We start from the raw sequence: 24,181 nt of genomic DNA on the forward strand, positions 1-24,181 counted from the left end.
CTCTCTCTCTGCCTCCAGGGAGGCTACCCCCACCCACAGGGCCGGGCCTTCCTCAGCGGCTCCTCCACCCTCCACATCTTATCTCCCTGCGCCTCTCCGCCCACCCGCTTCCTTCCCTGGTTTATGGCATTCCACTGCCCGGAGTTCCAAGCTCCTTCCCACACCCCAGACAGCGCCTGGGCCAGGGTGGGGAGACGCTCTCCCTTGGCGGGCGGGCACTCTGAGGCCACCACAGAAATGAGGAAGATGGTGGGGGGAGGTTGTGTCGGCCAGCCTGGCATGTCTGCCTACTGGGAGTGTACAAACTCAGGAATCCAGGCCTCAGCCAAAACATCGCCTCCCATCACCCCTGAAAGGCCAGGCTCCCAGAGGCAGTAGGTACAGCAGCTAAGAGCAGGGGCTCTGGACTCCAGCTGACTGGCTTCAGATCCCAGCTGTCACTTCCTAGCTGTGTGACCTTGAGCAAGTTGCTTCCCCTCTCTGGGTTTCCCTCATCTAAAAAATGTGGACACTTTTTTGTGTCCTATATCCATGTACCTATATCCATGGGATTGTTGTCAGCATTACATGAATTAATACTTGCAAAGTGCTTCGAACAGGATCTGACACATGGAAACAGCAATTTAAGTGTTTAAGTAAAATAAATATTTGGGCACTGGGGGCTTGTCTTCTTAATGTGATTTACCCACCAGGAAGGTCTAGCTGCTGCAGAGGTGGGAAGATGCAGGGGGAGGGAATGTTGTTATATACGCAAAGCTCTGGATTCAATTCCTGGCATCTTTACTTCCTTGCTGTGTGACCTCGAGCAAGTAGATTCACTTCTCCGAGTACTAGTTTCTTCATCTGTAAAATGGGGCAATGATTTCAGCCCCCAGGACCGGCATGCGGGAAACCTCACCTTGCACAATATGTGTACAATTCAGTCAACACGAATGAAATGGGACATCTGAAATTAATATAATAGTGTACGTCAACTACTGGAACGTGAAACAGCCCCACTGGAGGGCCTTGTACCCTCAGCCCAGTCCTCTCTGCCCATTTGTTGCACACGGCAAAACCTCCTTCTCCGCAGGTCCAGACCCCGAGGTGCCTAATCCCCTGTTCCTGCCCTGCTGGTAATTGGGTGGTGACTCAGGGAGGCAGCTGGTGGGGCTGAAGGAAGTGGTTCCAGGCTAAAAACAGACCAGAGTCCCATTTAGTCCCACAGTCCGCCAGAACCCTGCCTGTGGCCCCTGGAAAGGCCAGGGCTGCCTCCGCCAGACCACAGTCCTCCAGTGCCCTGGTCTCTGCGGGAGACAAACAGGAGGTTCACCCTCCCAAGCTGAGTTAAGGCAGCTGACTCCTCGGTGAGTGTTTCCACCTCTAGGCCTTTGCACTCGCTGTTCCCTCGGCCTGGAATGCTCACTCCCCACTGGCTGACTTCTCAGCATCCAGAGCCTAAGTTAAACATCACCTCCTCGGAGAAGCCTCCCCTCACCTCCTTATCTGATTGGATGCCTCTAGATTTTTCTCCACCTCTGCATCCTATTTGTTTCCTCCACCCAGCACCTGTTGCAATGTGGAATTCTGCATCTCTGTGTGCATTCCCTTTTGCTTGTCTCTGCCTTTGTGTCATAAGCCTCTGGGGGCAGGGGCTGGGTCTGCCTTACTCAATTTATCCACTTCCCTAACCCACTGGCTGGCATAGCAGGCCCTCAATAAAGATTTGCTGAGTGGATAAATGGATAAATCCATTTGCCATGGATTAAATCTCAGAGAACCCCCCAGGGGGCTTCCTGGCTCACTCAGAGCCAAAGGCCAAGTCCTTACAGGCCTGTGTGATCTGGTTTCAGCTGCTCTTGCCCTCCCCGCCCCCACACCAAACAGCCTTTGCATTTGCTAGTCCTTCTGCCTGGACTGATCTTCACTCCCTCATGCCCTTCAGTCTCCGTTCAGAAAAGCCTCCCTGACCACCGCATCCCCCACCCACCCCACCAACACGCTCTAAGTTCATTATTGCTGTCCAGGGTCTGTCTCCCAACAGAAGGAAACTCCACCGGGCCAGGGGTTTTTGTCTATTGGCTGCTTGTCCCCAGCACTTAGAACAGTGTCTGGAACAAAGTAGGGGCTGGAGAAATAGTTGTGGAACAAGCATAAGCTCAGCAGCCTGGCCAGGTGCTCGATCTGCACATCTCACATCACTTTTGCATTGACCCTGGGAGGCAAGTACTATTATCCCATTTTACAGACAGGAAACTGAGGCTTAGAGAGGGCAAATAAGTAGATGTGAACCCCATTCTGCCTGACCTGCACCCAGTCTCTCTGTCATCAGCCTGTCTCCCTGGCAGTGTATGAGGTCTGCAGCTCCCACCTCCTGTCCCCACAATCCTCACAGCCCCTCAAGCAGACATGGCCCAACCTCCCTCTGGCCTCCCTGCCTCCAGTCTCTCCCTCACTGACATCCCTGGCTGCAGGGATCCTTCTAAACCACAGATCTGATCATGTCCCTCCTTCATTCAAAACCCTTCCATGGCTCCCTATGGCCCCGGTTCAGCCTGGCATTTGAGACTCCCACCAAATTCTCCAGACTTACTCCTTGCTTCCTCATATGCAAAAGCCCCCTGGGATGCTCCAAGACAAGGTTGTTCTCAGCTCCAAGTCTTTGGAGCTGCCTAGAACACCCCCTACCCCCAGCACACACTATTTGGAAGAGGCCTGGTCCTCATTCGCTCTCAGCTTGACTGTCACTCCCACTGGAGAGGAGAGAATAGGAGCTAGTGTCTTCTTCCACGCCCTTCCAGCTTCACCATGATCCCCAACCTCCCACCCCTGGGATTCCAGATGCTGTGAACTCCCTGAAGACCGAGACCATGACTAATTCATCTCCAGGCTCTGGGTTAAGGCCAGGCCCAGAAAAGGGGCTCAAGAAATAGCTGTGAAGTCATTGGATGAGTCTGAAGTCAGGCCACCTGCTTTGCATCCTGACCCCACTATTTACTGGCTGGGAACCCATGGACTTGTGCATCACCTCCCTGTGCCTCAGTTTCCTCATCTGTGAACAGCTGATAAGGAAATACCCACTCATGGGGGGAAATGAAATGAGTGCATACATGGGAATCACTTGGCACTGTGCCTGGTGCTCAGTAAATAACACCCATTAGAGTGAAGGAAGGAACAGGTGTGTGGGCAGCTGCATGAGCGGGCGCTTGGTCCAGGTGGGCACATCCTTCAGGACAGCCCTGGCTGCTTCACACCCTCGGGGCAGCCCTGTCACTGGCTGAATCTTTTCCCACAGCTGCCCTGCTGGGTCCAAGGTGGCCAGTGGAATTCGAGGCCACTGGACGCCGACAGGAAAAGGCAACGTCACCAGCCCTGGTGTAATCCAAACCAGATGCGGCCTCAGACCCATGGGGGTGGTCACTGTGGGCCTGGCCAAGGCCCAGAGGCAGGAAATAGTCTTGGAGGAACGCTCTCTGGGCTGGGACCCGTCGGGAGGAGCCGTCCTGTTGAGGGTGTTAACCCTTCTGAGCCCACAAGGGGGGACCAGGACACTGTGCAGGAGCAGCTCGTGGCCCTGGCCCCACGGGGCACAGAGCACCTTGCAGGGAAGGTTACAGCATCGGCATTGTGACGGGCGCCGTTCAGGGGGAGCCCACAACACAGGCACAGGGTGGGCAGGGCACACCAAGGAAGGGGCAGGGGATGCTTGCCGTCAGCTGCCCGGGACTGGCAGAACCCCAGACCCAGACCTGGAGCTTTGGTCCTGGCTCTGGCTCCAGCTGGCGGGCCCAAACGAGCGTGGATCCACTCCCTCTCTCGGGTGGCTCCGAGGCTGCTGGGAATGGGAGTGCTAGTGCAGGTCGTGGGGCTGGGCCCCAGCCTACAGAAAGACTGAGACTCAGTCCCACCCCAGGGGCTGCCACACCAGCTTTCTCCTGGGTGTGCTCTGTGGCCCTGGGGGAGCAAATTCTCTCTGAACTCCCATCATTTCCCATCCATATTGTTGAGTCCATATCCTTTACTTCCAGGGACTAGGGGAGGCCCAAAGGAGGCACCTGATGAATCAAAAAGAGCTTTCTAAGATGTGCTCCCAGGAGCAGATAGGGACAGAGGCAGTGGTCAGCCCTGTTCCATGGTTCTGGGTGGGCTTCCTTCCCAGGACATGTTAATTTGCTGTGTGGCCTTGGGCAGCTCACTTTCCCTCTCTGAACCTGTTTCCTCACCTGTGAAATAGGGTGAATGAGCACCCTATCCCATCTCTGGATTGTCACAATGGCCCTCAGAGTGGCAGAGGACAGTGGAGCTGAGGCTGTCATTTGCATTTTATAGAGGAGGAAATTGAGGCCTGCGCTGGGAGTCGGGAGTCCTGGGTTCTAGTCCCAGCTGTTGCTGTCTCTGCTGGGGAGACTTCTCATTTTGGCCTCGGTTTCCCTAGCTGGATCCAGGCCCTGGATCTCTGTGCTGGCTGGACCTCATTTCCTCACCCCTCCACTATGGTGGTGACTCATCCCTCATCATCACGCTGTGTGGCCGAGGCTCAGCCTGGGCGGGGGCCAGCAAGGCTGAGAGAACTCAGAGGAAACCACAGGCCTGGCCCAGCTAGCAGGTGGCGGGCGGACAGGCAGGCAGGGATCAACAGTCCTAGAGGCCTTGCCCATAAGCACATCTCCCACCAAGAGCCTAAGCCAGGCTCCCCAGGCCCCCCAAGCCCCAAGTGCAAGCCCCAGCAGGCTCAGATTCCAAAGTCCCCCATACCCTGCCCCATGTGGCACCTGCTGTAGGGGGACTCCGCACCCATCTGCTGGAACAGGGCAGGGGTGGGGGTGAGGACCTGGCCTTGCCCTCCAGGCCAATATTCATGGAAGCAGGGGGTGGAAGGATGAACGGTCAAGGTCTCCGTCCAAGATTTCTCAGAGGCAGATAGTGTGGTGGTTAAGAGCAGGGGCTCTGGCCCAGACTGTCTGGGTACAAATCCTGGCTCTGCCATTGACTAGCTGTGTGACCCTGAGCAAATGGCTTAGCCTCCCTGAGGCTTGGCTGCCCCATCGGAGAAATGGACATAACACAACTGCCCACCGTGCAGGGTCACTGGAAGCAGAGTCACGTGAACACACAGAGCTGGGCCAGGGCTGCACCCTGCAAGCACTCAGTGCACGTGAGCTGCTGTTACTGCCATTCCTGCTGGAACCAATAAGCCCCCAGCAGGCAGACCAGCTGCCCCCCTTAAGCCAGTCCCACTTCTGAGTCAGCTGTCCTCACAGCCAGAATGGCTGCACCCTATTGGGGTTAAGCTCTCTTGCCCTCTGGGCTGCCCCCTCCAGCAGATGGAGCCCCTCCCCTGCCTTGCAGGCCTGGGGTGAGGCGGGCTGGGGCCCATGGGAGGGACCGGAGAACAGCTGTCTCCCCCAGGCCTCCTGGAGGACCCCCGCCACTGCAGGCCCAAACCTCTGGCTCCACCTGGAGACTCTACTTTCTGCTTACACCTTGTTCGGTGAGAAGCAGAGTGGGCTTGCGGGCAGAGCCTTGCTATGGGAGGTAGAAGAGTCCAGTTCAAGCCCCAGCTTCTGACCTGTTGAAAACCCTTCAAGTTCCTTCCCCTCTCTAAGCCTCAGTTTCCCCCTCCGTAAAAGAGGAATAATAATAATATCTACCTCATGACCTCATAAATGAGTTAATAGACATACAAGCACTTAAATAGAGCCTGACACACAGTATTGTCACCCCTAAATGTTGGCTGGTGCTGTGCCCTCCCTCTTACAGATGAGCAAACTGAGGCACAAAGGGGGCAGCCACTTGCCTAGATCACACACTGGGTAGTCTGGCTCCTGAGGCTGCACTGATAACCACCACATCGCGCACAAAGTGCAGCTAAAGCGCCTGGCCCGCAGTAGTGTTCCGTGAACGGTGGCCAGCTGAGACCTCACCCGGGCGCACACATGCTGTGAAAGGAGGCCACTTCCAACCTGTACATTTATTTACAAGGCACAAGCTGAGAGCAGGTTGGGGGCTGCCGACGGCCTTCCCACTCCTCCTGGGCCTGCTGACGCCATCATCCGAGGCCGTGGGTGACCCTTGGAATGGGGGCCGGAGTGGCTGGGTTGGGCCGGCTTGGCCTTCAGGCAAGCTCGGGGGTGGTCTCCCCAGTCCTCCAGGCCTCTCCCCTCCCCCTCCACCAGGCCCCGGCTGGGTGTCCTCTCTCTCACACAGAGTTCCTGTGTGTTGGTGGTCGCAAGGAAGGTGGGCGGGGGCCGGGCCAGACCAGATGGTGTGTCAGGCCTTATCTGTTGGGAGTGGGGAGGTGGGTGGGGGCATGGAGGACCTCCTTCACAAAGCCTGCTCTGTCTCCCCTGGCAGCTGCGCCTTAGGAATCGCCGTCTGCCTTCCTGCCCCACCAAGGACCTCCCACCCCCAACTGCAGAAACCCCATATGCCAGGACCCCCAGCCCTCTTGCTCTAGCTAGGAGCAAGCCCAGGCCAGGGATGCCCCAGGTGAGGCCAAGCAGGGGTCACCAGAGCAGCAGTTCCAAGAAGGTGAGCCGGGTGGCGTCTCAGCAGGGCCCGTGGCATCTGGGCTGTGGCTGATGGGCCGGAGCCCTGTCTGGGGAGGCATTAGCAGGATGGAATCAGGCCATATCCGAGGCAGCTCACGTCGGGGAAGCAGTCACTGCGCGGGGGCATGGGAGCCCCGAGCCTCCCAGCCTGGTGCAGCCTTGTCCTGGCCAGTCAGCCCTGGCGATCTGGCCCGTCTGCTCCAGCCTTCTGGGCTGTGTGGCCTCAGCCCCGGCCACTGTGCGGCTGCGTCCAGGCCTCAGCTGCTCCTGGGGCTCAGACCCCCAGAGCCATCAGTGCCCCTGAGCTGCTGATCTTCTTGAAGCGGTTGGCAGCACTGACAGCAATGAAGTTTTTCTGAGGGATGAGGGAGAGGGGTCCCAGTCAGCAGCAGGGCAGGGGGAAAGCTGTAGGACAGCTGAGTGTCTCCCAAGGTCCCTTTCATTCCAGGAGGGCTCCATGCCATGGAGGGCGCAGTGCCAAAATGGCCACAGGGGATGCCGTGACACTGCAGCCTCCAGGACTCCCTCCCTCATTCAACCTGAGTACCGCTCTGCTCAAGGCAGTACAGTGGTTCCTATTTCACTCCAAGTAAAAACCCCTCATCATGGCCAAGTCCCTCCATGCCCTGCCTCCCGATCCTCTTGGACATCTCCCTTACCCCTTGCTTCTTCCACTCCAGCTGTGCTGGCCTCCTACCTGTTCCTCACACTTGACCACCATGCTTCTGCCTCAGGGCCTTTGCACCAGCTGTTCCCTCTGCCTGGCACACTCCTCCCCCCATACCAGCCTGGCTCAGCCCTCACCTCCTTCAGGTTTTTGTTCATATGTTCCTTCTCAGTGCGCCCTCCCTGGCCACCCTACTAAGAAGTGCAGCCTCTCCCCAGAACTCCTGACCATCCTTATTTTTTTCTAGAGCCCTTCCTTAACTCCTTTTAGTAACTCTCCATCCTCTACCAAAAGTAAGTCCACAAAGACTGAAATCTTTGTCTCTTTGTCCATTGCTGTATCCCCAGTGCCTAGAGGTAGTGGATGCTCAAGAAATATTTGGGAAATGAGGGGAGGAAGCCTGTGATGGGGTCAGAGACCTTTTCCTGAGCCCGAGCCACAAATGGACACCCCTCCCTACGGTGGAGATGGGTGGGTGGAGGGCCACTACCCAGGGCAGTAGCCAGCCCAGGACAAGGAGAGAAAAGCCAATTCTGTTTTCCAGACCGAACTGGCTGACACAGGGCTAGTGGGGCCAGGACTCTTCCTGCCCTGTATCGCCCCCTTCCTCCCCACCCTCAGTTCTGTGGTACCTTCCAGCGCCTCTTCATGAGGTATTTCTTAAGCAAGATCTGGGACTTGAGGCGTCGGTTAGAGCGCTTGGCTTTCTCTGCCAGATTGTTGAGCCAGGGGTGGGCGAGGCACTGGGCAGCGTTCATCCGGGCCCTGTGGGGAGGGGGCAGCGCGGTGAGGGTGGGTGGCAGGCCAGGGAGGCAGCACCACACTGGCCTCCCGGCCCAGTTCCCGCCCAGCTGGCACACACACACACTGGGCTTGCACACACGGGGTTCGTGTCCTGGGGTGAGCCTCACCTCTGGTCCTTGACAATGAGGTTGGAGACAAAGTCTTTGGCCTCGTCTGACACAGCCTCAAAGGTCTCCTCATCAAAGTACCAGTTGCCCGCTAGAACGTTGTTCAGGGTCTCGGTGTCATCGTCTCCCAGGAAGGGGGAGAGGCCACTCAGCCTAGAGGGAGGGGTTGGCAGGGAGCAGGGAGGTGAGATTGGGTCAGGGATGGGGACAGAGCCTAGAAAGCAGCACCATGTGCTGAAAAGACCCCCAGCCTCTCAAATGGGACAGACCTGGGTTTGAATCTGGCTGGGTGACCTTGGGCAAGTCACTTCCCCTCTCTAAGCCTCACTCTTCTCATCTGTAAAATGGGCATAATCATCCCAGCTTCCCAGGGTTAGAGTGAAGAAGAGGAATGATGAGTGCACTGGGTCATCAAAGCTCTGCTGCCCAGAGCCCTGGGATGGGACACTATGCCTTTGGGGGCCTTGGTTTCTCCATCTATAAAATGGGTACAAAGTTCCCTTTCCTGGTTCGCCCTAGCACGCCCAACGCCCCACAAACCCCTGACTGAGGGAGTGGGGAGGTGGAAGCAATCTAGGCCTCAGCTGCCCACCCATGTGCCCCAACCCCATAAACAAAAGGCACCCTCAGGACTCACAGCATGTAGGTGATGACTCCCAGGCTCCACATGTCTGTCTTATCGGAGATTTGGTCGTAATTCACTACCTCAGGAGACAGGAATTCTGGGGTCCCAAAATTCACTTTCAGCTTCTTGTTGGGGTTATACCTGGAGGTGAGGCCAAGAGCTCAGAGCACAACTCCCAGGCCATTCCCAGACACCCTCCGACCTTCCCCCAGCCCTGCCCACCTCAAGGCTGGCCCTGCCATGCCACCCACCCAGGTGGTACCTCCGTGCCAGGCCGAAGTCAATGATCTTCACCAAGTGGCCCGTGGTGTTGACGCACAGGATGTTCTCTGGCTGAAGAGAAGGGGGTGGCCTGGATTGACCTCTGACCTGGCTCACCCTCCCTCCCCGCCCAGGTCCATCCAAGTCCCAGGTTCCCGGGACTAGAGGCCCAGGCTGCCAGAGTGGACAGCCCATCAGAGACCCTCAGACCTGCAGGCTCCAGGCACAGAGGAGGATCCTGAGGCCTGAAAGGGCCTCTTCCAGGGCAGGAACCACTTTCTCCAGGCCTCCTTGCTCCCCACCCTCAGCGTCTAACAAAGCGCCCAGCAGATACTCAGCCAAGGCTCCCAGAAATTCTGTGCCCCAAGCACAGGTGAACATGTGAGTCACATGCAAGGCTAGTCCCTCCCACTCTGGGCCTCCATTTCCTCTTCATGTAACACAAGGACAGAGGACTAATCTGAGGTTGCAGGGCAGAAACATTGTAAGTAGTTAACAATGGTTAAAAGGCAGATTTTGCACAAAAACCCTGATTTTCAGCACCTCCTGAAACACTGGAAGCCCCAGCCGCATGGCTACACACGGCTGGGAGGGAGTTGCCCCTGACCCCTGTGATGGGCAAAAGTCCTCCACTTCCCTGGGGCCTCCACCTCGTTTAATGGGGTTCTGTTCTTCATCTGGGCTTTGTGTGCATCTGATTTGAGGCCCCAAATGATAGGCTTTCTGAAGGTCCTTTCACACTGCTGTCCTCATTCAGAGCAGGATGCTAGCGACTTCAACAGCCCAACCCAGTGCTCCACCGAAACAGGGAAAGGAAAGAAAGGCCCCATGATACAATCGGTAGAGGAAATGCGACAGATTCAGACCTCCTTTTGGAGGACAAGGGACTTCCTGAAAAGCCCTGCAGCAAGAGCCCTGGGAAGTGCCTTCAGGCTGTGGTTCACCCAAGTTACTTGACGTGAAATCCTTTATTGATGAAAAACTTACTGCTTTCCTGAAAAAAACACTTTAGGATACAGAGACTTAAGGTTGACCTTCTTCCCAGGACACTGCATTTTAATTGGAGACCCTGCCCTACCCCAAAGAAAATGGCTTTCACAAGAGAAGGGCAGGCTCCGAGGCCACCGCGCAGGCACCCACTCTGTCCAGAAACTCAGGAGTCACCCCCACTCCTTCCTTTCCCTCTGCCCTCCGCCATCCAAACCATCAGAAACCCGGCTGGCTCTATTTTCAGAATGCATCCATCATCTGACCACTTCCCATCCCTCCCCCACTGCCACTGGTTCCAGCCCCATCATCTCTCTCCTGGCTTATTATGACCGCCTCCGAAATGCCCTGCTGCCACGGTGGCCCCACTGAAACTCATCTCTTTACCCTCCTCGCTTCCTCGCTTGTCAGTGGGGATGATAACAGCACACCTGACCCGATGGGCTGTCACACACTCTGAACACACCCTGAGCAGCTCTGACCCCCAGTAAGCATGGTGGAGGTGTTAGCCCACAGCAGCGGGAGCATCTGCTTTGGACCTCAAATGCTCCAGCCCTTGCCTGCTTCTCCAGTTACACCTTGTATGTTTCCCCATTACTCTCACGTACTTCTTCATGACACTTTTAATGGTTTAAAATGATCTATTCATTGGGTTATTACTGTATGAATGTCTGTTTCCCCCACTGACCTGTGGGACAGGGGCGTGTCCTCATCATCCTGATGGTACCACCCCACTGGTGGCATTCAGGCTCCAGTGGGACAGGGGCATTCAGGCTCCGTGGGACAGGGGCGTGTCCTCATCATCCTGATGGTAATGCCCATGCCCAGCACTGTGCACAGTAGCACAGGAGCAGGTACTTGGCACGTATTTACCAAGTGAATGAATGAAAGGAACATCCACTTTGCTAACCCACATCAGTGTTCAGATTTCATCTTCTCCACTAGCCTTGCCACTGATCCCACAAACATAAACACCTGGCATAAGGATGGGGCTACTCATGGGCTACTCATGGGGCTCCTGCCCACTCCACGCCATGACCGTGTCTCTCAGCTCCAGACAGCCACTGCCAGCTGACCAGAGGTGGTGGGATGCGTAAAATCTATTTGCTCTCCCTGACCTGCTACATGCAGGGTACTAACAAGCAAGGTCAGAAGAGAGACATAATCTTTCACTACACATTTTGTTAGCGCCTGCCACGTGTGTATTGCTGCACTGACACTATACTTACTGATGTCTTTTTCTGACTCCCCTTCTAGAACGTAAGCTCCATGAGGGCAGGCGTTTTTATCTATTTTGTTCACCACTGGATCTCCACCACCTAGAACACTGCCTGGCATCTAGTAGGCCCTCAACAAATATTTGTGGAATAAATGAACAAACATTCGCAGTGCCTATCAGAGGCCTGCACTGAGGCAGGCGCTTTTGCAACACTTATCAGCAAGTTTCACGTGTGAGACACTGAGTGTGGGGCAAGAGACCCTTTCAACAAGTACTTAGTACCAGACTAGGAGCTCCTGAGAGCTGGGACCAAGCCTTTTTTGCTCTTTGATGTGTCCCCTGGCTCCTGATACTTACTAAGTGCTCAATAAACCCTTTTTGAACCTACAGATGAAGGCTGGATGGAGGAGGAGGAGGGGTTGGGGGATGGAGGGATGGCTGGCTGCGACACTGGTCTCAGGTGGTTGGATGCCGCTCCCGACCCCTCCCGGGAGCCCCCACCCCGGTACCTTGAGGTCCAGGTGCAGAACCCTCATCTTGTGCATGAAGAGGATCCCGTCGCAGATCTGCCGGACAAACACCATGGTGTCCACCTCGGTCAGATGGTAGTCCTCGTCCACAATCCTCTCGAAGAGCTCGCCGCCCTCGATGCTGTGTGCACAGACCCCTCTGCAGGCTTGCTTCCGGGCCCGCTGCCCCCTCCCCAGGCCCCACCCCAATGATGGCACTCACTACTCCATGAAGAGGACGATCTCGTGCGAGGTCTCAATGGCTGCATAGAGCTGGATCAGGTTGCGGTGGTTCAGCTGGTTCATAACCTCGATCTCAAGCATCACCATTTCCTGGGGACCAGGGAAGTCAGGGGTATCGTCCGAGCATCATTACTCCCTGCCCTCCACCCTCCACACCTTCGCCCTTGACCAGACCTGTTGGGCCTTGCCTGGACCACTGCCCACCTCCTCCTTGCTGGTCTCCTCGCCTCCCACCTCTCCCCACCCTCAAGCCTGTGTCCTCACCACACAGTCACTCCTGCTGGGACACCTTCCCTTTGCTGGTTCTTCTCCTCCCCCTGGCTGAATAGTGGGCTCCATCCTTCCTGCTCAGCACTCCCCGCTCTATACTCTCCCCCCGGGCGTTCTCCTCAAGTCCCATGCCTTGAAATTCCATCTAAATGTGATTGATTTCCAAATCCGTATCTCCACCTCCGAGGGCTCCTTTAAACTCCAGACACCAATCTCTCTAACTGCCTACCTTCCCTCCCCTTGAATGTCTGACTAACAGGCATCTCAAATCTCTCATGTCCAAAATTAAACTCTTGATACCACCCCTTCCCCACAATTGAGTTGCCCCCAGCTTGCCCATCAGCAAAAGGCCGTCACTCTTCACTTGGGTGTGCAGGACAAAAAGTTAGGAGCTTTCCCAGATTCCTGTCTTATTCTCACTTCCTCACACCCTTCATCCAACCCATCAGTAAATCCTTTGACTCTACCCTTAAGCTAGATTACAAATCCGATAATTTCTCACCTCCCCCATCACTGCCTTCCTAATCTCAGCTGCCATTATTTGTCACTTTCAGAAAGTTTGCAAACCAGTGGTCACATCTGTAGCGAGCGGGAAATCAACAATGGTAGGAATATTTACACCAGGGAAATTGGCAAATGCTACAGATCAGGTCTCTCCCCAGAACTATGCCCCCAGAGCATTGGATCACTGCCTGGACTGCTCCGTTTTTCCCATTATTCCATTCCTTGGTTGATACCTCACCTTCCATGCCACTTCCTCAGAGAGGCCTAACCTCACTTGATCCTATCTGAACGGCCCCCATCGACCCTGTTCCTACCTGGCTTTACTTTTCTTCCTAACACTTCTCAGTTCCTGACACCCTGCTTTTTGTTTTAGTTTGGTTTTAGCTGTCTGTCCCTCCTCTCTAGCATGTCAGGACTTGTTTACTACCATTTTCCTAGCACCTGGCACATTGAACAGCACAGAAAAGGTGCCCAATAATTAATTAACCAACAGCTTACTCCAATTAATTTACACAGTACATATGTCTTGAGCATCTACACTGAGCCAGGTCCATGATAGAGGCCTTGGATCCAGCAGTCAATAACATGGATCCAGGGCCCGTCAAGTGGAAGCGACAGAGAAAGACAGAGTCACATAGAAAATCCATGCTGTTCAAATGTGCTCAGAGCCACGGTGAGGCATTCAGGGCTGCAGCACTTCCTCCGGAGCTGCTTCTCCTGCTTCCCCAGGCCTCTGCAGGTGCTGTTGTCTCTGCTCCCCCGGCCTTGACCTTGACTCAAGCGTTCCCAGCAGGTACCTGGCCTTGACCTTGACTCAAGCGTTCCCAGCAGGTACCTGCCGTTTCTGGCCCTCAGGCCTTTCTTTCCACAGACTTCTCTGTTTGAAACTCTCTCTCCTGCCTTCCCCACTGGAAAAAGCTCCTCCTTCTTCAAAGTCTTCGTTCAGGAGAAGCTTCCCTGAACCCACGGATGAGTCAGGAGCCTCCTTTGTGACCCCCCCCCACCCCCGCCCTAGCTTTCCTGAGTTACAGCTCTCACCATGCCAGCCTGCTAGGTCACCATCACCTCCTCACACACCCAACTCCCTCACTCCACGTGAGCCTCTGCCTCATTCATTCAGCCATTCATTCACTCCTTGAACAAACACTGCTCTGAAGCAGGCCTGGGCTGGGTGTTAGAGGCAGAGTCCTCGAGGCCTGTTTACCCTGGTGCTCTCTGAGGGCAGGGACCAACTGACTTCCCTCTGGGACCTCCAGCACCAGTACAGGGCCTGGACTCATCGGCACTTATTGACTTGAACCAAACAGAGGGCATGAAGGGGGTAAGTCCCCAGGATAAATTCACTAACCACGGGGTCAAGTTTATGGTCAGGGGCATCAGGCCCCTGTGGCAGGGCTATCTGTCTGTCTGTCTGTCTATCTGTGTGATATCTTCAGTGCATTAAGCTTCGTACACCAGGCCCCTGGTGCAGATGTGTGGGTGGAGGGCGTTGAGAGGCACCCACTCCAAGGATCCCCTCCCCCTCCCACACAGCCAGACCCCCACTACCTTGTCTTTGGGCGTCTGTTTCTTGATGACCTTGGCTGCTAACTTGAGGCCTGTGGCTTTCTCTGTGCAGGTACAGACTTCTCCAAACTTGCCACTGGATAGAGAAGAGGCTGGGAATGAGGGAGTTCTAAGGGCCACGGGGTGAGCGGGTGTGCTCTGTTCCCTGTGAGTTGGGGGCGCATATCCCAGCCAGCTCCGATTCCCTCCAGAAACCATGAGCTCTACTGCGGGGACAATGGCTGAATCACATAGACCACAGGCCCAGGAAGGGTAGGCTCATCAAAGGATGGCCGCTGACGTGCAGCTCACAGACTGTGGCAGGGAGGGGCCCTGGGCCCTGGGGGAGGGCACCTTCAGGACTTTTAACAAAGCAGGAATCGCCTTGAAGGGGTCAGTATGGTGCCCGAAACTGAGACAGACAGGAAAATACTATATGCTTCCTATGGGAGACACTGAATGACCAACGGTGTGTTTGTGTGAGTGACAGTGACACACCAGCCACGTGACAGGGTGCACACAAGTGTGACCATGTGGAACCAATTTTGTCCACGTGGCTCATGTGTCTGGGCCTCTCATGGGGAAGATGTAAGGCCTGGGGGCGCGATGCTTTCCTGCTGCTGGGCCAGGGGCTTGAGGCCCCCGCTCTCACCCGCCCAGTGCCTCCGTGGAGTTCAGGCTGAACTGACGGCTGATGTTCCCAGTCCTCAGCTCCACGACGCGGTGGGGGAATGGCGCCGGGGGTGGCGGGCAATCATCTGTGAAGCGGAGCAAAGCCATCAGAGTCAGTGCCAGGGCTGCTGAGGACCCACCCTGGCACCACACCCTCCTGCCTGGCCTGGGCCCCATCCAGGGAAGTTCAGCGAGTGATACCTGGGGGACAGCTGGCTCCAGGATAGGGGCTAGGGGCCTAGTTTCCAATTTCAGCTCTGCTACCAACACGCACCCTCCTTGGGAGGCCTCTGCCTCTGTCAGAGGGGGGCTCAGCTTCTCCCGGCACAACAGTGGAGATGGCTGATTGGACTTCTCGGACCCTCCCACATTATAAGGTATGAAGACTCCATCCCAAGCTATCTGCATTTCCATTAAAGAAAAAAAAAAAAGGCATCTATAATGGAGTGCCCAATAGGGGTTACTATGTCTGTTGCGGTAGGGGATGGGACCTGCCTACCAACCCCTCTAATAACACCGCAAGCTCTCACCACTTGTGGAATGGGTGTCCTACCTGGACCTGGCCCAGAAGCAGAGGTGGGGGTTGGGGGGGCGGGGGCGGCCCAGGGATGGAGATGTTGGTAGGGAGAGGCTGCCACCTAGTGACAGCTTGGGGAACAGCATGGGGACAGACAGGCTGAGTCACGGGGAATGGAAACCTCTTTATAAATAGCAAGAGGCCGCAGGGAAGCCGGTGATAAATCAGGCGGCCCTTGGAGGTTGTTCAGGTCTGTCACTCAAGGATGTGATTGCAGGGTGGAGTAGGCCCGGAGGTCTGGGCCGCTGCTCAGGGGAGGAGGCAGGGCTCCTGGCTGCCGCCCAGCCGCCTAAGCCCTCCCACCCTGTCTGGGTGGCACTGCGCCGCTCACTAGGCAGGTTGGCGGGTCTCCCAGGGCACCTCAGCCTGGAGGAGGGGGGTTGTCAGGACACTGTGGGCTCTCCTGACCCCATCTCAACCTACCCCCAGCCCTGCTGCACTCCTGCCCAGGCCCTTTTCCTATTCACCTGCTCGCCAAGCTCACTCATGCTCAATGGCTCCCTGCAGCCCGCTGAATAAACCGTCGTCACTTAAGGCCATTCCACAGTCCTGCCCCATCTCACGTGCCCAGCTACCTTGGTCACCACCACCACCCCCTCCCCACACTCACACCTGTGCTCTTCAGCTCAAGAACCCTCTATGGCTCCCAGGAGCCTCCCCACCCGCCCAGGATGCAGTTTAACTACCAAAGCCTGGTACTTGAGCCCTTCTACAGATTGACTTCAAATCCCACTGTCCAGAGAATTGGTGTTGCTCCAATAACGTGCCTGATTTTTTTTCTAAAGCCCCATTTTAGTCAAAGTAGAAGAAAGTAAAAAGTGAGCTCTGGAGTCAGGCTGTCCTGACAGGTCCATATCCCGTTCTAGCTATGGGTTTGGGGTGCCCCACTTCCCCTTTTTTAGCCCCCGTTTCCCCATCTCTCAAAGGGGACCAGGAACTTGTACTTCCTGGGGTTGGGTGACACTTAGATGAATCAGGCTGGATGAGGTGGCTCAGAGGGGTTTAGTCCTCTAAGTGGGGAGACATGGGGAGCCCGCTCCCTCTTACCTCAGCCCCAGGGCAGCCCCGGCCTACCCAAAATCTGGAAGCAGTCCTCCTCCTTGGCTGTGGGACTGAGGGCCTGTCCCACCTCCGATCTCTCCGAGGGAACAGCCTGGAACTCGATCCCCCTCGAGGTGTCCCCTTGCACCTCAGCCTGGCCAGCCTGGCCTGGAGCCTTCTCTTCTGTTTCCTTCTGGCTGCCTTCTGGGAGGTTCTTCTCTCCTTCTGCTACCTTGGCTGGCTCAGAATCTGTGGGGCCTGGGGTCACGGGCACCCCTTCAAAGATGAGTTCTGATGCCTCATCTGGGGGCTTCTCAGCCAGCGGCTTCTCAGGGCTACAAGTGAGAACACAGAGGCGACGCCCTCAGCAGCCACAGCCCCGCCAGCAGGCAGGTCTCCCAGAGCCCCATCTGCAATCTGGAGCTAACATGACCACGCCCCCGCCCCCACCCCAAACGCGTGGGGTGATACATCTGAATTCACTTCATACAAAATCAAGGGATGTTAATAATACCATAAATGTCTATGGGTTTTTTTTTCCTGGCCATACCACATGGCATGCGAGATCTTAGTTCCCCGACCAGGGATTAATCTGTGCCCCCTGCAGTGGACGCACGGAGCCCTAACCACTGGACCACCAGGGAATTCCCATGTCTGTGGTTGTTATCTTGAGTATCAATGCACTGATAGATCATTAATAACTGTTAACAGGATTGTTGATTTGGTTAATCATTATGTGGCAACAATTAGGAAGGTTATGTAGCTCTTGATTCATAAAACTGTGGTGATGCAATTGATAATGTATTAATGATATTAATTTATATTACCACATAATTCAAACTGATATGGTAAGTGTTATTATTGTGGCTTACGATAAATACATCATTAATAACCTCATTAATATGACTGGCATTCAGGTAAGGATAACGGATTGCACCATAAGACTGGAGCTATATTGTGGTTCTAAGAGTATTGATAATGATCTATCAGTCTGGTTATTAGTCATCTTTCCATATTATACCAATAATTGTATTAAGCAGACGGGTTATCCTTTCCTCCTGACATCTCAATCCTGCCCTTGGTGAGACCCAAGTTCATGGGGTAAGGGGAACTCTGGACTCCAGATGCCTGGAGAAGAGGTCTTTGAGGACCTCTCCTGCCTGACATTCAGGCTTCTGTGAACTATCACAAAATCCTGGTTTCTGCAGGGAGACAAAGTGGTCAGGCCGATGCCCAGGACAGAGGGAGGTGAACATCAGAACTACCCGGTCTAGCACTGAAAGTGATGATGGTGCCCAAGACAGAGGAACTGCAGGACCCCTCCCTGCTCCCAGCCAGGGGCCATTCACCTCGAGATGGCGGCAGGGCAGCTGGGGCTGTGCAGAAAGGCGGGTGGGCTCCTCTTGGTTGCTGCTTGGCCCTCTGCTGCGTTCTTTTGCAGCTTGGGTTCTCCGATGTCCTGGCTGCTTGGGGTCCCCTGCTTGGCCTCGGGCTTCTTGACACTGACCTCGGCTGTCGCGGTCTCCTGGGGCAGGGCGGCCGGCTGCCCAGCACTGCCTTCCGCAGGCCCCCCACCCAGGTGTCCTTCTCCCGTGGGGTCCTGGCTGCTGGTTGAGGGTTGGGCCAAGGTACCACCCCCTTTCTCTGCGGCTAGGGCTTCAGCATCTTTCTTCAGGGTGAGTGGATGAGGTTCTTCCTTTGGGTCTGGGGGACCAATTTCTTTCTCTGGGTCTGGGGGACCAGGGTCTTTCTCTGCAGCTGGGGGTCCTTCACCTGCTGCACCTTTAGGTGCCTTGTCTGCAAAGGAGGTGAAACACCAGTCAGGATCCACCCTCCTACGCCTCCTTCCCCAGCTAGGCTGGCCAGAGACCAGCTCCAGGCCCAGGTCCCCACCCAGGCCACAATTTGCAAGGGCTTGTCCCACTGAGCCTCTGGGGCCACTCCATGGGCTCTAGAGATGGGCTGCCAGGACCTCGGCGGCCCTGTGTGGGAGGCTCTGGTCTCTTGGTGGGTCTTGATGCCCCTGCCATCCCTTGCCCTGAGTGTTCAGGCGCCAACAATGGGGACTTCATGTTTTCCCAGTCTCTCTGGGGAAGGCTTCATGTTGGCCCTTGATCCAGCCCCACTGTACCAGAGATAACCCTGATTTCTTGGTCCTCCATGCGCCATAAAGGAGGCCTCAGGCACAGAATTCCCACTGAGGAACAGGCCCAACTCTGGATTCAAACACCCCTTCCCAAGCTCCTCCCTCCATCTCCTGCCCCAGCTTGGCACCTGTTGATGGGCTCTGGATTCCCAGCTCCACTGCTCCGTTTTCTGTCGCCATGAGGTAGGGAGGCGTGTGCTTCTGCTTGTCTAACTCAAGTCTTTCTAGCTGCAGAAAGAAGAGAAAGGTGTGTCGGGCTGCAGGATTCCTCCTCCTGTCTGGCTGAGAGGAGGCCAGGGCCAGCTGACTGAGGGGAGAGAGGCACCTGGAGAAGAGAGGGGCAACCTGGTGTCTGTCTGTCTCGCAGCGGCTGCCCAGGAGCAGTCCTGGGGCAGTTGTAAGGGATTGGGCCGGGTGGGCAGAGGCGGAGGCAGGGGTGCAGGCAGGGAGGCGGGGGCGGAGGAGAGGATCTCTTACACCAGGGGCCATGCAGCTCAGACTGCCACCACCTGTCACTCTTGGCCCCCGTTCAGAGGACACGGCATTCTTCCCATGAACTGACTGGGGGGAGAGTGGTGTTGGAACAAGCAGGAAGAGAAAGAGGGAGGCGGCACCTGGGGCCCTGGGGGAGCAGCCTTCTCCCAGGCCTTGCCTGGTATCTCTGGCTTAGATGAAATGCGGGGGGGCTTGAAGAAGAGTGGCTCTCAGGCAGGGCTGAAGGACAAGACTATGCCCAGGCCAGGCTCTGGCTCTGCCTGCATCTCCTGGGGTTCCCCGGAGCCTGGTTAGAACCACACAGGCCCAGGGGTAATCACCCTGACCCTAGCGCTCAGCTCGGCGTCCACAAGCCCTGCTCCTGGCCTCTGGATCTGCTTGGAGCATCTTTGGGTAAAAAATGGTCTCAGGGGCACTTGCTCAACGCGTCCATGGGCCTGAAAGCGTTTTCTTTTGAAAATGTCTTCTTCCTGGGCCCCTGGGGAGATGGAGGCTGCCCCAAGCGGCTGTGAGAGATGGGCAGGGCTCTCTCGCCCCTCCCCTGAGCTGATCCAGGTCTTTTCAATGGCCCGCCTGGAAGGAGGGGGCTGGCTGGTAGAGAGTCTTTTCCTAGGATCCTCCACCACATTGGTGACCCAGGGGCCACTCCAGCCCGAGGTGTTCAAGTGGAGATGGGATGCAGAGAGCTATGATCCAAAGGGCCTTCCATTACCCAGGGGCTAACTGCCCAGAGCCTTTCTCTGTGGGGCACTTGAGAACTAGCCCCAAGCCGAGTGCATTGGAAATAGCTCTGGAGTGGATGTCTGGGTTCAGGTCCTGACTGTGGTGACCCGTCCAGTCATTCCAACCCCACTCCATGGTCCAGCTCCTCTAATTATCAAATGGAGAAATCAACTCCTGCCCCCTGTTGAGAGAAGGAGTGGGGAAATGGCTTGAGAATGCAGCACAACTGAACAGTGGGAAATTGTGTAACTGTAAAAAGTATGGAGGAAGCTGTGAATGAACTGACATGAAGCAACCTACAAAGTGGGAGGAGAAAAAGCAAGGCGCAGAATAGCATGTAGAGGATGCTATCATTTCTGCAAAAGGGGTTAAGATTTATAATAGAGAACATAATATATCTAATGTATAAAATTTCCCTTTGGGCTTCCCTGGTGGCGCAGTGGTTGGGAGTCCGCCTGCCAATGCAGGGGACACGGGTTTGAGCCCTGGTCTGGGAGGATCCCGCATGCCGCGGAGCAACTGGGCCCGTGCGCCACAATTGCTGGGCCTGCGCGTCTGGAGCCTGTGCTCCGCGGCGAGAGGCTGCGATGGTGAGGGGCCCGCGCGCCGCGATGGGGAGTGGCCCCCGCTTGCCGCAACTGGAGAAAGCCCTCGCACAGAAACGGGGACCCAACACAGCCATAAATAAATAAATAAATAAATATTTAAAAAAAAAAAAAAAATTTCCCTTTACACACATAAGGATTTCTTTGGCAGAATAAGAAACTGGGGACCAGAGGTGGGAGAAAGATATCACTGCACACCCTTTTACTTTTTTTTTTTTAATAAATTTATTTATTTATTTATTTATTTTTGGCTGCGTTGGGTCTTCGTTTCTGTGCGAGGGCTTTCTCCAGTTGAGGCAAGCGGGGGCCACTCTTCACCGCGGTGCGCGGGCCTCTCACTGTCGCGGCCTCTCCTGTTGCGGAGTGCAGGCTCCAGACGCGCAGGCTCAGTAGTTGTGGCTCACGGGCCTAGCCGTTCCACAGCATGTGGGATCTTCCCGGACCGGGGCACGAACTCGTGTCCCCTGCATTGGCAGGCAGATTCTTAACCACTGTGCCACCAGGGAAGCCCCCCTTTTACTTTTTTATTTGAACCCAAAACTATGTGAACAGATTACTGTTCAAAATGAGTGATGTTTTCTTAAATGAGCAAATGCTGGGGCTGTCTGTCCAAGGCTAGCAAAAACCGGAGTGGGAGCCCCTTCCGCAGTCTTGCTGCCTTGTGTCTGCCTGTCCTCGTCTTCTGACCTGGCCCTCCTCTCTTCCATTTCTCTCCTTCAGCGTCTAGTTGACAGCCTGCCTCTTATAGGAAGCAAAAATACTAATGCCTATACAGTAGTCGCCACACGTGCAGGGCCTCTAAGTGCTCCTGTGTAGGTTCACTCATGTGATCTTCAGAACAACCGGATGAGGTAGATACGATTACAGATGGGGAAACTGAAGCTCAGAGAGGTTAAGTAACTGACCCAGGGCCATCAGGCTTGTAAGGGACTGAGCTGGGATCTGAACCCAGGCTCTCTGAAAGGACGGGAGCTCCCATTTTTTGAGTGCCTGCTATTATTAGCTTTATCCACATTGTATTAAAACATCATCTTGATAATAACTCTGTGAGGAGATTTCATCCCATTTTCTAGATGAAGATGGCAGAATCAAAAGAGTAACTTGCCAAAAGTCACTCCACAAGGAAGAGAGTTGGGCCAGAAATGTGCTTCTTTACAGCCCAAAACTCTTCTTTCTTGCCTAAAATTTCCCAGCCTGTGTCTCACCCCATCTCCCTGCTGGGTACTGGCTTTATGGATCTCATAGCATTCTGAAGGTTGAAATGCTTCCTGCCTGTGCCTATGATCTGGACCCCCAGTACTCTATTTGGTTGTCCCCACAGGACGTTCTGGTTTAGCTTGAAATGCTGGACCCCCTCTTCTGAGCTCCTTCAGCTCCAGGCTGATCTCACCGTTGCCACTGTCCGGGAGCCCTTCGAGGGCAGGGGCTGTATGATGCTCACATGTGTCCCTGGCACAAAGTGTCCTTGCCAATCAGTGTCCGATGAGTATCCAAGTGACTAGCAAGGCTCTGGACCGGGTTCTACCATGATGGCCCTTGCTGATGTCCTCTTGTTATGATTGTGGTTATCAGTACTGATCATTTATTGAGTGCCCATGAAGGGCCACTAAGGGCTCTGCCAAGGGTTTTGCCCAGCTCATTGGATCTTCACAAAGGACTCCAGGGGCCAAGTTCTAGACCATCTTAAAGATTCAGAAAAGTTCGATGCTGAGAGAGGGTAAGAGGCTTGTCCCTAGAGTCACACAGCTATTGAATAACTTCAAACTACCCAGATTCATATCCAGAGCCACCTCCCAATGAGACCAAAATCCAGGCTGGGACAATATAAGGGGTTTTAATTGCTGCACTTGTTACTGTTATGATTCCCAAATAATAACTAGCATTTCTTGAACTCTCATTAAATGGGCCAGGTCCCGTCCCCACACTCCACACTTACTGCAGTCCTGCTGAGCAGCGGTTGAGGAACTCTGACAGTGAAGCTCTCAGACTAATGACCGTGAGGCTTGGGCAAATGCTTTCTCTGGTCTCCTCATCTGTAAGATGAGCACCTTCTTCACAGGGGGAGATATGTAAAGCATTTAGAACAGTGCATGGGTACTCAGTGAGTGCTGTATAAATGTCAGCTATATCATCCCCATTTCACAGATATGAAAGGAAAACTGAGTCACAGGGCAAAGTCACAGAGTTGGGTTTGAACCATCTAACACAATGCTCAGCTCATAACTACTCTGCCCCACTGCTCTCTCCCGGAATGGCTGGGAGCATTTAGTGAGAACATGTATGTAGAGTGCTTGGCACGGTACCTGCAGCACTGTGTGTGAGGTCTCCATAATGTGGGCTCCCAGAGGGCTCAGCTGTCCCTCAGGCTACTCCACAGTCCCTCCCGCTGAGATGAGAGCCTGGCCTGGTTCCGGATCCACAGGATTACCTGCAGCTTACTCGCCCGCCCGCTGGGGCTGAGCTCAGCTCAGCCAGCTGTTCCCTGGGAGTCCCCAAGCTTCTTCTCAGAGCTCCCTTGGAGGCGCAAGGGGGGGGAGGGGGGCACAGGGAAACCTCCCCAACCCAGCTGGGGGCTGCCAGAGCCCCTGCCCACCCTTAAGAAGGGGCTTTCCCGCCATGCACCAGCTGTGCAGCCATCCTCCTTGCCTGCACAGGGGCAGGGCAGGAAGTGGGACAGTGCCAGGACCAATTAAACCCACCAGGGGAATTAAGGTCAGCAGGATGCAATTATGCCTGTTGGATTTAACAAGGCGAGAGGGAAGGTTTCTCCAGCCAGTGTTCACGGCTCCTTAGGCCTCTTGCCCTGGAAGGCTCTGCATTCCAGAAGCCTGGGCTCCCAGGCTCACCCATCCCTGGGAGAATTCCTGGGGCGTGGAGGGGTTAACTCCACTCGGGCACTGCTTCCCTGGCTCCTGGAGGAAATAGACCCAGCCAAGAGGCTTTAAAAGGACCGGCTCAGAGGAGACATTTCCTGGCCTGACCCTCTTCCCTGCTCGGCTGTGATGGAAAATCCAAGGAGCTGAGCAACGACCTTTCTGACTCCAAAGAAAGCAGCCAACTCCCCTCACGACTTTCCCTCCAATCCTGATAATGGGAGCCACTCAGGGCTGTTTTCTCCTGCTCTCTCCCACCTTGGGCCCCTGAGCCTGGGGCTTTGGCAGTACCAGCCCCCGGGAAAGCCCTGGTAAGGCTGCTGTCCTTACCGCGTACCCTGTCCTTCCCTCCAAGGCTGGTAAGCAGAGATCTATGGACATTCTGTGTGGCCAGTTGGATGTAGATTTCTCTGGAAGTTCAAATGACACTATTCCAGCCCAGAATTTGTAGAGTTTTATCGCTAAGATTATTACTCAGTGCTCTACTCTGTGGCAAGGAATAAACTGGTCACTCTGGGGACACAGAGATGAAACTGGGGAAAAGCTATAGAATCACCATGCAGTGCATTTTAGGTGAAAAAAGACTGTAAAATCATTCATGAAGTGGGTCCTTTTTCATTGCTAAAAATATTTGTAGAGAAAATATCTGGAGGCATATATATGTATATATACACACACACACACATACAGGTGTGGGAGTAGAGATGATTTTTATGCTTTGTCTGGATTTTGCAAATTTTTTTGAAATGACTATTTGTAACTGTTAGGAGATAAATAT

At 54.9% G+C, this 24,181-nt stretch overlaps 1 protein-coding gene and 1 long non-coding RNA gene across 2 annotated transcripts; both read right to left on the minus strand.

The window, feature by feature from the left end:
• Positions 1 to 5,935: 5,935 nt before the first annotated feature.
• On the minus strand, positions 5,936 to 19,154 carry MYLK2 (myosin light chain kinase 2). Its single transcript, XM_082432170.1, has 13 exons — positions 19,033 to 19,154; positions 18,836 to 18,935; positions 17,911 to 18,358; positions 16,595 to 16,896; positions 14,924 to 15,029; positions 14,275 to 14,368; positions 11,933 to 12,042; positions 11,710 to 11,851; positions 8,996 to 9,066; positions 8,746 to 8,874; positions 8,109 to 8,261; positions 7,830 to 7,962; positions 5,936 to 6,885 (listed from the first exon to the last, which is right to left on the minus strand). The coding sequence occupies exons 2-13, from the start codon at positions 18,885 to 18,887 to the stop codon at positions 6,805 to 6,807; spliced, it is 1,821 nt and encodes a 606-aa protein (XP_082288296.1). The 5' UTR covers positions 18,888 to 18,935; positions 19,033 to 19,154; the 3' UTR covers positions 5,936 to 6,804.
• A 1,582-nt stretch (positions 19,155 to 20,736) lies between these two features.
• Positions 20,737 to 23,160, minus strand: LOC309646206. The gene is made up of 2 exons (XR_014255218.1): positions 22,834 to 23,160; positions 20,737 to 22,581 (listed from the first exon to the last, which is right to left on the minus strand). It is a non-coding gene; the product is annotated as an uncharacterized lncRNA (long non-coding RNA).
• Between the last annotated feature and the right edge of the window lie 1,021 nt (positions 23,161 to 24,181).

Source organism: Balaenoptera physalus, assembly GCF_965194825.1.
Source record: "Balaenoptera physalus genome assembly, chromosome: 16".
Classification (NCBI taxonomy): Eukaryota; Metazoa; Chordata; class Mammalia; order Artiodactyla; family Balaenopteridae; genus Balaenoptera; species Balaenoptera physalus.